Genomic DNA, 15,633 nt, shown 5'->3' on the forward strand with positions numbered 1-15,633 from the left:
TCGGTTTATGTCATATACTGATTATGCACCCATCCATTTCTTGTGTTTTCTCAGCCTTTCTTTAAAGTCTAAAAAAGGAAATATGCAGAGAACAAAGTTAAAGTTGTACATGCATATATATTTAATGTGTTTGCAGTGTTACTAACTGCATGAGTATACATGTGTATGCAGGTTCAAACCCTTCAGAGTTAGAGAGCATGCGTGATGCACTAGAGGAAGCCCAACGCTGGAACACCTCTTTGCAAGCCAGATTGGGACAGATACAGAACCGGGGAGGAGGGGTTGGACAAGCCAACGATTCTAGTACGTTCATGTATCATATGTATCACATTTGTCCATTCTTAATTAAATTAAATTATTTTAGTTCATTTGACTTTAATTCATCTGATGATTTAGTGGACACACTGAGTTTGATTGGTGATCAGACGTCCTATATGAGTATATGTGTTGGCGAAGGGCCAGAGGAGGAGCTCCAGCACTTGACCATTGAACAGCTCAGAATAAAGGTGAGTGCCTAATCGCCAAGTGCCATGTAATTTTTGTCAAAAATTGAAAGACTTATATTTTTCTCTTATTTTCAGGTTTCAGAGCTTCAGGCAGTCAATGCCGAACTGCAGAAGAAGCTGCTTCTGATGGAGAAAGACATTGTGGGTAAAGATCCAGTAGACTCTAAGAAAGAACCAGACCTAATCAACCTCTCAACTCCAATCAAGGTATTAAAGGTCACAGTGAAATCTTTTCTTAGAAATATTATTAGTTTTAAGTCTTATTGGAATATATTGGCATCAAACCAAATGTCAGCTTTGCACGAATGTAAACGGGGGCCCAATTTCTTACCTTCGTTTAACCTCTTGACGAGGGATGGGCGATATCTTATCGTTTGCGATATACCGGTAAAAATTCTCCCCACAATAAGAATTAGTCTTCCCACGATAATAACGATAAAGTAAAGTTGTTGACATTGTTCTGTGCGCGACAGTGCGGAGCGAAGGCTGGACGTGAAATTGAGGAGGAGTAAATCGCTAAATGAGGAGCTCGAGCTCCTTTTACAATCTGTAACTATTTGGTTAGGACTGTACAGTGCACAAAAAATGTATCTGAATAAATGTAGTACAGTAGCACGTGTGTGATACAGTTTTGTATGCATATGAGCCTGTTTACAAACCTATTGTCCAACAAAGATATAAATTAGCTTAATAACATAGTCGAGTGTTTGATATATTTTTTGACCAGACAGATTTTCATATTACAGAATGATAGTATTATATACAGTGATAAAGGCAATATCGATTAGCATTGCGTTATAAATATACTTTCCTTATAAAATGTTTATGTTTATTGTCTTCAAGTTTCATCAGTTAAAAGTTCTCTATCTCCATTGTGTGTTTTATTCAGCTATAACTGGATACCTTCATGGAGCTGCCAGTAGTATTACTATGGATATGTGGAGTTTCTGCGCAAGGGCGCCCTCCGACTTACAGTATGAATTAAACTGTGTACTCCGCAATGCTCCCAACACCCTATTTTGGGTAAAAATGGGAAAGATAATACTTTTCTCTAACGAAACAGGATTCCTTGAATTATCGTCATTGTTATCGTTATTGCAATAAATAACAGAAATATCGTGATATATTTTTAAGCCCATATCGCCCATCCCTACTCTTGACCTTTAACCTCTGATTTTGTGCTTTCGTGTTCTGTTTATGATTGACCTCTTGTCTGTAGTTGAGTTTCTACTTTACTAACATTAGTTAGCAGTAGGTTGTACCTTCTCTAGAAGTTTATTTCTGTAACATGTTTGTCTTCTGAATGAGTGGTTATGTTTGTTTCTGTGGGGTTTTTTTTCCCTCCCTCTAGTTTTCTCTCTCTCTCTGTCTCTCTCTTCCGTCCCTGCTAACCCCTGTTATCTCCTCTCTCTGTCTTTCTGACTTATTTTCTTACCCATGATCACCTGCAGCTGCCCCATCCTACCGTTACTGTGTGCTTTCTTTATATTCTGTTCCATTATGGCATTTTGTGTTAAGTCATGTGTCACCAAACATGCCATTACTGTAGCAAACACCGACACAGCAGAAACCAACTTCTGAAGATGATGTGTCACTAATTCATCCAAACATGAAGGTAAGAGATTTAGAATTAGAGAGTCAATTTTGTAAAAATATATTATAATCTTGAACCTCAAGTTTCAGTCTGGAGACAACAGTAGTCTTGTTTTGGTATTTACTGTTGTCCCATGTGTTGTTGATCTCTAAGGAGAGATGTGATGGAGATCACTCTCCAGAGGATGTTGGTGAGAGTAATGAACCATCACAGACTCAAAGACAGCAAAGTGGAGTACAGCTCACATCCAGATTGCTTTGGGATGAATCAGAAAAAGCAGAACTCCGATCACTTCTCTCAGATTGTGGAGCGGAGTCAGTCTCTCAACTCCGGTATGTTTAAGATAAATAGGTATCCACACTGTAGCTTTGGTTGTATATCAAATCATACTTTTAACTGCTGCAATTTGTAGGGAGCAAGCTGCCAAACTACGCTTGGAAGCATCTGAACTCCGTGGATTTTTGAAGGAGGAAAATGCCACTGAGTCCAAAGAAAGCGCAGAGAGTTCTGGAGAAAGCGACAGCCATGGAGACTTGCACCAAACCGTGAAGGTGCTCCGCTCAGAAGCCAGAAGTCACCGAAAGATAATTCGACTGCTAAAAGAGCAGCTGCAGCGGAACTCGGTCTCAGATGCTAGAAGTCAGCTTGACCTTAAGATGATGGCCAGCAATATGGAACAACTTCAGACAAACCATGAAGATCTGCAGAGACACACCAGCACACTGGAGAAAGAGAACAAACCAAGAGAAAGGAAAGAAATGGAGGAGAGATATGAGAGAAGAAGGCAGGGTCAAAACACCAAATCCAGCAAGAATCAGAAGCAGCACATGGCCAGACATGCAGTGAGTATCAGTCACATATGCTGCCAGAAAAGGTAGAAAGTCTAGCATAATGGTTGGTAATGGTTGTGGGTTCAAACCTACCAAGAAGCAATTATGCCTGAATTTTCAACTTCTGAAGCAACCTGGAGTTAGGTGCCATGTTCAAGGACTCAATAGTGGCTCATTGCATGCAAGAATTGAACAAGCAACCAGCCAATTACCAACCTTATTATCCCAGGGTTGCCCAGTCCTGTTTCTGGAGATCTTCCTTCCTAAAAAGTTCAGCTCCAATCCTGATTAAACACACCTGAACTGGCCAAGTAGGATCTTCAGAAGCACTTGATAATTACACATAGGTGTTTTGGGAGCAGGGTTGGAACTGAGCTCTTCAGGTTGGTAGATCTTTAGGAACGGGATTAGATAACCCTGCTTTATCCAGTAGGGCTGGGTTGACATTACTGAATTGTAGATCTTGATTTTAATTAACTGATAACTATTATTTTCCTTAAGAAGAATTGACATGATTTATCTGATGTATACTGTATATACATCGATGTATATAAATGAATCTATACCGAATCAAATCAAGAGCTTTTGAATCAAAATTGAATCTATTCATGAAGTACCCAGCCCTATTATCCAGTATGACACACCACCCCTTCTTCCCACTTCTTTTTGCTTTTAGTGTGAAGATGCATCCAATCATGTCTTTATTGCTTCTTTGTCTTTTCCAAAGTAAATAATCCGTAAAATAATCCAAATGTCATTTGTTTTAGGCATGTGTAAAGTCTCGGTTACCAGTACCTGTGAGGCCCAGTAAGAGTTCTGGGCAGAGTTCAGAAGATCTGAGTGATCGGAATTCAGGCCACATTCACCCCAGAAACAAAGACTACCTGACTGGGGCGGACGAGTCTGATTACAGCACGGACAGCAAGATGTCTTTGAGATCAGCTCAGCACGGACACCTCGAATTAGACCATGTTAAAGATGCTAGGCTGAGTCCAACTGCTGGAACAAAACAAGACACTAACATCAACCAGAATCTGGAATCTGAGCTAACGGCACAATTAGAGTTGCTGAATCAAGAATGCCAAGAGAAGGAGGAGCTAATCTCCCGTCTGAGGGAACAGGTCCAGGAATGGGACGAGCTACAGGCGGAGCTACAGGAGAAGGACAAGATCAACCGAGAGTACCTGGAAGCCCTACATGCAGCAGAGTCTACTATTGCGTACCTTACTGCATGCAGCTTGGACTCAGAATGTGGAATCGGTCAAACAGGAGATGTAACCTTGCGGCAACGTTGTGCAGATCTTCAGAAAGCTGTTGAGGAGAAAGGCCGACTCAACGCTCAGCTCTTGGACTGCTTGAACTCTGCGGAATCCGCCATTGCATTGCTCCGAAATGTAGACACTGCAAGCAGCCAAATGGATCTTGGACAAGAAGACCCAAAAGCACTTTGTGAGAGGCTTGAGGACTTGATTGGACAGATCAGAATTTCTCAGCAAAGGGATGGCAGGTCAAAAGACTGTCACAGCCCAGAGGTTGGTCCAACACTAGGACCTGATTCTGAGCTACAGCGCCAGGTGGACTCACTGCAGGAGTCACTGTTGCAGCAGTGCAAAATGAATGCAGAGCTGCAGGAGAAGCTCTGGACTTCAGAAGCAGCTGTTAAAAGGTTAAGTTCAGCTGTCAGCGCCAAGCGAAACAGTGGTCTGGAGGGGAATTACACTCCTGGACCAGAAGGAAAGGTCCTGTCATTGCAACAGCAACCGTTGACGGACTGTCTATCTGAGTGCATAAGAGCTGCTGAAGGTGCGGTCAAGTCTCTTGCAGACGTTTGCTCCAAACCAAACCAGTCTCATGAGGAGATCTTGTCCAGTCCAGAGTTAAAGAAATGGCTGGAGAGGCTGCAGCGTGCTCTGCTGGAGAGAGAGTCTCTGGAGGACCCAGTCTGCACTGAGAGGCACCAACAAAAGACAAGCACGCCCATTCAGAACCCAGAGAGTTCTAAACCAGAACGGCAACAAAACGTTCGGGAGCCTGTGACCTCACACCAGAATCTTCATAAGAACCTCTTGATGCTTCTTCAGGTTTATACTGAGCGTGCTCAGAAAATGAGCAAACTTGAGAAAGCTGTTAGTGGGCGTGGCGGAAGTGGAGGAGGTGGAGATGCATCTGGAAATGAAACTCTGGAAAGTTTGCAGAAGGCCCTGAAGGAGAAGCAGAGGGCATGTCGGAAATTAGAGGAGAAACTGGTGATCGCTCAGTCTGTCATCGCTGTGCATGGATCAAACAAGGAGAAACAGTCTGATCAGCGCAAAGGTGAAAAGAACACGCATGCATGTATGGCACATGTGATTGTACATTATTTCGCCTCAATATTTATGTCAGGGATTACATTTTAATCTGTATAGAATCAGCTACATATTGGCACAAGGTTCTGGGACCTACATACTTGTTATATAAAATAATGAAATATGTTGAGTATCATATTTGATACATCAGGCTTTTATGACTCGTATTGTATTATATAGTGAGAAAATGAAGCTCATACTTGTGACAATTTAAAGCAGTTTATAGTTACATGGCTATTAATTTCTGGTAGCTTGTAAATCAATGAGATCTTTATAACAGTATAGCAGATACTTACATAAAATGATAAAAATATAACGTCACTCTATACCTCCCAGTAATATTTCATAGTAAAATATAGTTAAATGCTTTGTTTCATGATCAAAGCTCTGTAGTTTCAAAATGTATAATGCAATGCAATACAGTGATAATTGAAAGATGAACAAATAAACATTCCTCAAAAGCCTGATGGATCATAAAAAGTTATTCTTATGTTTACTTTATAAAAGCATTTTATATCATTGCACAATACCGACCAAATCTGAAATGCCATTCAGATTTATTGCGGTACTATGACAGGCCTGTTGCTTGTTTTTCTGGTTGGGGATGCCATTCTCAACCCTGCCTGTCTGCTCTAGCACCCCCTAGTGAACGGGATGATAAAGGGGTGCAAGTGGAGGCGCAGGACCTCGGGTATGAAACGAGTGGAAGGAGTGAGACAGAGGTGGAGGGCAGTAGCACAGGTAGACAGGGGAAAAACGCTTCTTTTTAATAAGACTGCATGTGAGGGTTTCTGCATGGAAAGGCAATTTCAGACTCTCCTATCTCCATTGATGATCCATGCAAACTGCTACTGACTGCATGATCATAATAAACAGGGATGTTACACTTAGGGTAATTTAAGGGGATAGTTCACCCAGAATTGAAAATACTTCCATTAATTCACGCTGTTCCAAACTTGTATAACTTTTTACTCCACTTAACACCAAAGTTTAACAGAATGATGGTGGTACTGTTTAGGGCTGAACGATATATCGTTATCGTATCTATATCGAGATATGAACTTTCAAGATATTACTATCGAAAAAAGCAACGATATAGACGATATAGATTTCCCCTCTCCGCGCTCGCCCCGCCCTGCATACAACTCTGGCAGTCACACAACGAACATCAGTTTTACGAGTGCCCTTGAATGCACCGCTGAGGTCCCTATTCGACCGCAAACTTGTATGGTATAGCTCTGGAAATTCAGACACACAGAGAATCAGCTGTTCATCCATTTTGAGTTCGGCGCTTGTTTGGATGCCCCGTTTCTATTGGCCGCGCGGGGAAACGTCACAGAGCGCAGCGGCAAAAGTTTAACTATTTTGAACTTTGACCGCGGCGCGCGCGCAAGCTCGCCGCTGGTGCGCTCCGCTGCGCGTGCGCTTTGGTCGGCGCAGCAACTAACCGCCCTCGCGCAGCGCAAGCCATTGAAATGAATGGGTTTCATAGCGCAGCGCATGCCGCGTCCTGTGTGAAAGGGCCTTGAAAGGGCCTTTACGCCGTACGAGTCGACGTCCACCAGTGAGTTCTTAAAAATAAAACTACACTTTCCAAATTTTTTTGTATTATGATGTTTTTATTTTTCTGAGAAATGCTTGGTTTTCACCGAACCCGTAGTCATATCGTATCGTATCGATATCGAGATATCTGGCATGAAAATCGAGATATGAAATTTTGTCCATATCGTTCAGCCCTAGTACTGTTTTTTTTTTCTTTTTTCCTGTGGGTAAAAGTCACAAGGGAGCGTAAACAAATTTTGGGTGCTCTTATCCTTTAACACTGGTTATGTGTTTGTCAGCACGTATTTGTGTGTGCTCAATTTGTTTTAACATGGTTTGCATCACTTCCACTGCATGACCAAACCATCCCTGATTTAATAATGTAACTAATGTGGCACCTTTAAGGACTGTAACCTCCTTCCACCATTGCTGTAATTAACTTAAATCCACCTTATTATGTTTTTGTCATCTGTGTGTTTGATGTCACTGTCAGATGTGGACGGTGTTTTGCGGTTGGTTCCCAATCTGTCTCCTGTCCTCACGGGCAATCAGGACCGATTTTCACCTGACACTACCGCATCCAGCCCCTCGTACCCCAGCTCTCCTGGCCTGAGCTCCCCTCGATCCTCCGACCCTCATGCCGACCCCACCCTGCACATCCAGCAGCTCAGGTCACAGATCGAAGAACAGCACAAAGTCATCCAGAACCTCCAGAGGCATCTGCGTAAGAAGTCTTTGTCGTCTGAGCTCCTGAGTGTGACCTCTGACCCCATAGCAGGTGAAGAGGAGGACGAAACGAAGATGATGAAGGCTCAAATCACCCAGCTGAGCACTGAGCTAGAAAGAGAGAGAACCCTGAACAGAAGCAGCCAAGCAGGCTCTCCCTCCAGGTAGCTTTCATCACCATCTTCATGATCATCATCAACAATGGTATACTTGTGGCTTTTTTATTAAATGTCATTCTCTCTCTCTTTCTCGGCAGGATTGATTCTCTGGTCCAATCTCAGGCCCGGGAGTTGTGTGAGCTGCGGGAACAGATCCGTGTGTCTCATGGTTTGGGTGTGGAACAGCGTAAACAGCTGCTGGAGCTCAGAAGAGCTCTAGAGGAGTTACTTCAGCCTAATAACATGCACTCCGCTCAGGGAAGCCAGCTCAGAGAGCAGCTGGATCACAGCCTGAGCCTGCTGGAGAAACTGGAACAGGGTAAATAAACACCATCACACAGAGAAGCCACTAATGAATAATGGAAGAGATGGGAAACTTTGAGGCAGTAGTATTCCATTGTGAACATAGCCATAAATAAACAAAAATTTTGAAGTATATATGTTTTCTCTTATCCTTTAGTTTCTACAGGAGGGTCTGGTATGGATAATGAAGAAGCGGAGTCAGCGATGAAGCTCAGGTGAGAACAACTTTCAGCTTCATATCTGCTAAGAACGATGCACCGCGATCTCACAAATACTGAAATCTGAAATATGTAATAAGGCATCCTTACACAGCCGATTTAAGGCTGCTCTAAAGCAGGTCTGTGTCTGCTCAGAATTCAGTGTAAAGACGCAATAAAAGCAGACCTAAAATATGCCGTGTCTGACCCACCTCAGTCCCTAGTATCAAAGGTAACGCAATGCTGTTTTGATTGTGTAAATGAAATGCGAAAGAGTGCCGCTCTAAGCAGCGTTGTTGTCATGACAACCCAAAGGACGCCTGTCAGTTCGAGCTAGAGGTCTGCGTGGGACTGTTTTTTTTAGTCCCGCTCCTGCGAGGTTATATTCCACACCCACCTGCTCCCGCGATATATTCACTCTTTGTTCACCCGCTGTCCGCTTAGAATAATTTTCTTCGACCTGACCGTTCCCGCTAAATTTAGATCTCGTTTCCAGAATCTAATTTCTGCTACTAAAAGAGAGATAGGCTAACAAATAAAAGTGTAGTCTGCACAAAATTGTAGGCTGTTTGTTATTTTATTCGTCTTGTCAAGAGTCTTGTATTTATTGATAGCAAAATGTAAAACGAATAATTGTCTAAAGACACACTATTCGTTTTACATTTTGCTGCCTACACAGTAGGAAAAAAAGTGTCACAGAGAAAATAAAAATGTTGTACAAAAATTGTATTTCTTATTTTTGTTCGTATTGTCAGGATACATACAATTCGTTTAACATTTACAACACAATTGGAAAAAGTGTCGCAGCGGGAAAACAAATGTAGGTTGTACAAAAAATAGCCTATTAGCTATTTTATTCGTCTTGTCAAAATAGGCTACTAAATCCATTTAACATTTTGCCAAGTCATTCGCTTTTTATGATATGTGTGATAATATCTGGGGACATCGTCCCTGACTGTGCTTTGCCGGTAAATGCGGTTAGATGCTTGACACAGACAGAAGAAAGAGTGCAAATCACAGCAGCAAGCCGTCGTCTGTAATCAATTGGCTTTCACCAGTTTGTAACCTGCTTTTGTAGAGCTGGTATAAGTTCATTATCCAAGGACATAAAAGTAACTCGACTCAGCCTAAAATGCTTAACCCAGTTAGTATCACTGTAATTTTGTACCGTTACATTCCAAAAACCATCTCCTTGTGGACAACATTTCACCCCCACACGACGGTCTGGCCACATCTGCTGTCTCCCCTGGAAAACTAATGCTAGTATCAATTTGCGTTTGTGGTGGCCTGAGTGACTTCCTGGCTCTTTGAAACTAATTTCGGCCTCTTTTAATCGTGCGGTGATGTTTCCCATGCAGTAATTCATAATTTCTCTTAAGTGTTTTTTCCAATTGGAACAATTTTGTTGAGAAAAAGAAAATAACTGTCAATACCACAGAAGCTAACATTGTGACAAACCGTCCAGCGCACGATACACTGTAGCACGTGCAGGAAATATAAATTTAACATTGTTACATTTTAAAATGTTGTGTTTATTTCGTGTTTTACATTATTTGATCTTTTTTATATTTGTTATTTAATTTTATAGCATTTGTTTTTATTAAAACTCATTTTAAAATTGTTCTTTTAAAAAATATATTTCCCACAATTTTAATTCCTGTGTAAAAGCATTTATGCCGCTTCAGAACAGCATTAAACAGTACATTTTCATGGTTTTATGCCGCTTGAGATTTGGTTTCTGTGCTGCCTTTGCTGTGTAAAGATGCCTATAGAGAAGAAATGGAATGGAACACTGCATTAGTATGCGTGGTTACGCTGGTGTACACTTCTATAGCTACTATTCTGGTGGCTACTATTCTAGTCTGTAGCTACTGTTAGCCATTAATCCAGCTGGTTTTTGATGGCCTTTGGGTTTTTTTTTTGATGGCCTTTGATTTTTTGATAGTCTTTGGCTTCCTCCCGACAGTGATTGTGAGTGGCTTTGGGAGGAGCTGCAGTACCTGCGCTCTCAGCTAGAGGGCGACAGAGAACAGCAGCAGCTACAGATGGTTTATTTGTGCAAGCAGAACCAGAATCTTGCCATTAGCACACAGCATTACATTGACCTGTGAGTGCTGCCTGCAAGGGTCCGTGTGCAGTGCAGTGCGGTTCTTATCTCTACAATGGAAGTCTTTCTTAGAGTCATTTAGGTTTTGTTTTTGTGTTGAATTTTCTCTTTGATTGACAGTCTTTATGCCCAGATTCAGGCTCCATCCCAATTCATATACTATCAATATTATATAGTAGGAAAGATAACTACTGCTACCTTTTTTCCAAAAGAAATGTATGTAAAAAAAAAAAACTTGATGAGCAGAAGAGACTTCTTTAACGAACATTAAAAAAATATTGACTGTTAAAATTTTAAAAATCTAAAAAAATAAACACTATCCTTTAAAGTATGCATCCACGTATGCATTTTAGACTAAAGTATAAAGTATAGGATTTGGGATTTAGCCTTACCCTTTTACTTCCTAATTTCCTTATTATCTTGAGTGTTGTGCTAATGTTGATGTGTTTTATCGTGTCTCTGATTGTTTCCAGATAGTTTTGTTCTTTCTGTAATTTTTTGTGTGTGTGACAGACTCTCTGCAGAGCTACAGGAGAAAGACCAGCTCATTCATTCTCTGCAACATCGACTGCGAATGCAAGTTCCCAGAATGCACCAGCACTCCGACTCTGAGATGAGTGATAGGCTGTCCAACGATGGCACCACCTCCTTCCAAAACAGCCCTCCTGCTGTCCGCAGGCAGACCCCCAACCGACTTCACACAGGTAACACTGACCTCATCAGGTGTGAAGGTCATTGCACACTGACTGAAATTTTCGCACGTTGAAAAATAAATATGACCTCACGTTATGTCAATCACGTTTACACACTTCCTCCGAAATTTTCGCCCGTCATCAGGAAATTCGGATTGGGTTTGATTTATTTGATTTTTTTTCCATTTTTCGCATTACAAGCGAACGCCAAAATCCAGAATGGCGATTGTCAAGGTCATCCACTTCATCTCGCAGCATAAAGCACTGTATATAGATCCTTGCACAGGTCACAGAAATTGGTGGTTGTCTTTTTAATATGTGGCTCTAGTATCGCTAGCAAAGCATCAAACTGAGACACTGACATCCTGAAGTAAACTTTGAATCGCCCGTGATAATCCTGCTGCTAAGGAGGGGGAACTCTCCGTCCTCTATATTTTAGGATTGGATGGACCCAATATTTCCTTTTTTTTCTTTTTTTTTTTTCTTTTAAGAAGCAAGAGGACAACTAAATCATCCTCAATGCTTGAAGACTCCATTTAGTAGGCTATTGTTACGTGAATTGTTTCGCAACGGATTAATTAATACACATCGGACTCAGTGTGCAATGTTTCTGTGCGTGACAAATTTTTAGGATTACGAATACAAAAAAACGCATATTTTGGACTCCGTGTGCAATGACCCACAGTTTCTAAATGTGTATGATTGTATCTCGGCTAACACATCAGAATGCCAAATTAGACCTGAACGTTTGTGAACATCCTTCCAATAAAGTTCTTCAATGTTTTATCAACCTTAAACGGACTCCTTGCTAATAGATGAACGCAATTTCAGTTCAAGGCGGAGCACCTTTTAAATCAAGCTGAATTATTTATCCAGTAAACCTTCAAACGGGGCTATTGTTGGTTTGCTAGTGACCTCTTGACCTGGAGTGATATGGGGGTCAAATGAGTTTTGGTACTTTGTAACACTGAAGCCTTGTGCCATTTCTCACTGTCTCACAGTTTCAGTGCTTATATAATATAACTCTATGTAAACTAACTGTCCAGTTCTGCATTTAAGTGATGCTGATGCCTTGTTGTCTTGAGTTATAGGTTAGGTTTAAGTAACAGCGGTTGTTGTATTAGTATTATTTATATACTGGTACCTTATTAAGACCTATTAGTATTTTTAATTGGAGGTATTTTTGTCTTAGTAATTTTGTCTTTTTTGTTTGAAATATGTTTTTCGATTTTTTTTAATGCCAGTGTTATTTTAGTATTATTCAAACTCTTATATTTATTAATATTTTCAATTATCTTTTATTTTTGTACTTTGTTTCCATTTTAGTATTTTTTTGTGCTTTTATATTTAAATTTTTTAATTAAGCTTATATTTAGTTTGTTTTAGCAATTGACAGTGTTATTTTAGTAAACTCTTATAATATTTATTAATATTTTTACTTTTAGTATTTATTTTAGTTTTAGTATTTTTGTTTTTTTTTGTTTTAGTAATGTTATGTGCTTTTTTTTAAATAATATTTTATAATATATTTTCTATTTTTACGTTTTATTTGTGTCATTTTTTAGATTAGATTAGATTAGATTCAACTTTATTGTCATTGCACATGTAAGGTACAGGGCAACGAAATGCAGTTAGCATCTAACCAGAAGTGCAATAAGCAGAGGTACAGGATATACAGGGCCTACAATATGTTACATATGCACAAAATATACAGATAAGGCAGTAGTACTATGGACATAATTTACAAGTTTTTAAATACTATCAGTATGATATACAGATGGGTGATATGAACATACTATACAGATGGATTGTGCAGTAAATGTATGTACACTATGAGCAAAAACTATGAAAATTTTAGTACTTAAACTTATTTCAATCCGTTGCCATAGCAAGTTTAGTTTAAATTTCTAATTTTAAGTTTTAAATTCTGCTTGTTGGTGTGACGCATAATTACAATATTACAGTGAAACATGTTTATTATTTATCACTGATTGTGTATTTTGAGGTGTTGCAGTGAACCCATGTTTGCTGTCTTGATTAAATATGCGTTTATCTATTTTCATTAATCTGTGGTCCTGTCGGCTGGAGTATTTGAGTCGTGTAGTGAAACGCAGGAGCTGACGCTGGTGTCCTGTTACTGGCTCTTACAGATGCATTATTCAGTATGCACTCTTATCTCCTCTGCCCTCCTGAGAGCCGTTAAGAGCCCTGAGCCGGTGTGTTGCTGATTTGTTGAGTGTTTAGTATCATGGAAATGGATAGATTTTGCTCTTCACTAAAAGCATTTGCACAAGATGCTGGATTAACTCTCATAACACTACACTAGCAAACAGAAGGAATTTGTTACTCCTGATCTCTCTTCAGAACGTCCTGGTTCATGTTTCCCAGCATCTGGGACACAATAGATCAAGAGATTGGAGAAGATATATTCAGTGAACGCCTGATGGACTACACCGTATTTGGAGGTTATTTAGCCCTAACGCTGTTAGACGAGAGAGTGTCTCATGTTAAGTGATGCTGAATTGTCATTTAGACAGGATAGATGTTTGTGAGCTGTGCTAAACTTTCTACTGGATTGAAACTATACTGAGATCTGGCGTTATATTGAGATCAGGTCTAGGCTAACAGTAGCTCGGCTCTGGACATGAGTGAACAAACTGTGCTCCATAAAGGCGTCTCTCGTAGCAGATGGAGAAAAGTGCTTAAAGCCTCCAAAGAGGAAGGTAAAAATCTAGCGTTAATGTCCAGTTCTGCGTTTAAGTCCTGCTGATGCCTTGCTGTCTTGAGTAACAGAAGTTGATGTTTGAACCAGTGTTATTTTAGCATTATGTATGTACAATTACAGTATCTGTATCTTCAATTAGCTTTTATTTTTGTGTTTTAAATTCTAATATTTTAAGGTAACAATATTTGAAATTGTTTTAAGACTTTAAGCTCAACAAGTCAAATTAACAGTTTACTTTATTGATAAGTGTCCCCTTATTGTGCATGTTATTATACATGCCATTATCTTTCATAATAATGTATATGTAATGTAGATTTCTGAAGGATCATGTGACACTGAAGACTGGACTAATGATGCTGAAAATCACAGCAGTAAAATACATTTGAAAATGTATTCAAATAGACAACTTTTAAATTGTAGTAATATTTCACAATATTACTGTTTCTGCTGTATTTAAATAAATGCAGCCTTGGTGAGTAGAAGAGACTTCAAACAGTTGAACGCTCATGTGTCTAATATTTAATATAATACAATTGAATGATGGCAAAGTAGACATGCACAAAAAGTTTTTGTACTCAAAATTCGCCAGAAATAATTGAGAACACAAAAATTACTTTATGGCTCGTGCTTATTCTTATATGCAATTTTAAATGAGTCTTTTTTTAATAATTTCTTGCAGGGCTGAAGGCAACCAATGGCGATGCATTTTCAAATACCGGGCTGGTTTCTGGGGGCGTGGCTGTTGAAGGAGGCGTGGACGATGATGGAGAGGGGAGTGTCCGAATGCTACAGCGGGAGAATGGCCATCTGCAGGAGCAGCTGAGAAGCAACGAGGAACTGAACGTTACACTTCGCAGTGAACTGGACCTCACTCGATCTATCCTGAAGCACAGCCCACAGAGCCAGAGCGAAGACAAGCAGCCAGAGCAGCAGAACACCTCAGCGAGCAAGGCCATCAACTCAGGTAGAGTCAGGGAGCTATAATGTTATAGTATGAAAGTAGCTGCAGCATTGACTTCATCCACATACTTATTTTCCTACTTTCTCTGTTAGATCTGTTAGCAGAACACCTTCTGGAGATCCGAGCGTTGCGTCTGCGTCTTGAAGAGACTATTAGAACCAACGAGAGACTCCGAGAACAGTTAGAAAGAAAGTTACAAGAAGCTGAAAAAGACTCAGGTGAAGACACAAACTCGTACGCATTCATTTCATGTTTAAGTGGTTTACGACGCTCCTCAGGTCTTCAGATCACATATGTGAGTGTTTGCTTATGTGATCAACAGCCACCAACATCTTCATCGCTGGTTCTGAGGATCAGGCTCACATCAGCAGTGAACTTCACTTTCTTCTTGCCCAAAACCACACACTCAAAGAGCAGCTCAACCAGGGAGCACGAGGTAACATAGGCTCTGTTCTGTTAAAACTACTTCTAGATGTGATCTGTTAGCTGTTGTCACAGTTATGTGTGTTTTAAACAGATAAACAGAAGGAGAATGACCGCCTGAGGGAGACTTTGGCCCGACGAACTGCTAAACTAGAGCTGAGCAGAAAAGAGTGTGAAACACTGAAACAGGAGAAAACGCAACTGCAGGACAACCTGTACAGGTAACACACATACGGCACATCCATCTACAGGAAAATGTGTTTCTTATAACAGAGATCAGCTGCATATACACACAGTGATAATGTGTGTGTTTGTGTATCTTGTGTCATTCTCAGAGGGCCTGTTTAATGAGTTGCTTTAATTATTGCAATTATATGTAATCCAGGAGGTAAATGTGTAATTGGCTGATGAGTTTCATGTTACAAACACTCATTATGTCGTCCCTGAATTTTTTAGTTGTTGCACATCAGTGTTTCCTACATCTCAATTTACATTTACAAATGAGCATCTTTAACTAGGAACAA

General features: G+C 40.2%; 1 protein-coding gene across 8 annotated transcripts in view; it reads left to right on the plus strand.

Annotated features, from left to right (window-relative positions):
• LOC306862721 (myomegalin-like) overlaps positions 1-15,633 on the plus strand; it is a 58,714-nt gene that overhangs the window by 20,582 nt on the left and 22,499 nt on the right. For 4 of the 8 annotated variants that reach the window (XM_079405647.1, XM_079405646.1, XM_079405651.1 and 1 more), the window contains exons 26-40: positions 172-506; positions 582-713; positions 2,056-2,121; positions 2,254-2,432; positions 2,513-2,942; positions 3,698-5,243; positions 5,912-6,016; positions 7,311-7,707; positions 7,800-8,020; positions 8,162-8,219; positions 10,822-11,012; positions 14,405-14,689; positions 14,779-14,904; positions 15,009-15,122; positions 15,204-15,330. In XM_079405647.1, the coding sequence (XP_079261773.1) occupies positions 172-506; positions 582-713; positions 2,056-2,121; positions 2,254-2,432; positions 2,513-2,942; positions 3,698-5,243; positions 5,912-6,016; positions 7,311-7,707; positions 7,800-8,020; positions 8,162-8,219; positions 10,822-11,012; positions 14,405-14,689; positions 14,779-14,904; positions 15,009-15,122; positions 15,204-15,330 (4,312 nt within the window). The remainder of the gene's footprint in view (positions 1-171; positions 507-581; positions 714-2,055; positions 2,122-2,253; positions 2,433-2,512; positions 2,943-3,697; positions 5,244-5,911; positions 6,017-7,310; positions 7,708-7,799; positions 8,021-8,161; positions 8,220-10,821; positions 11,013-14,404; positions 14,690-14,778; positions 14,905-15,008; positions 15,123-15,203; positions 15,331-15,633) is intronic. The other 4 variants (XM_079405650.1, XM_079405652.1, XM_079405648.1 and 1 more) reach the window with 3 other exon arrangements.

Source organism: Barbus barbus (assembly GCF_936440315.1).
Source record: "Barbus barbus genome assembly, chromosome: 43".
NCBI lineage: Eukaryota > Metazoa > Chordata > Actinopteri > Cypriniformes > Cyprinidae > Barbus > Barbus barbus.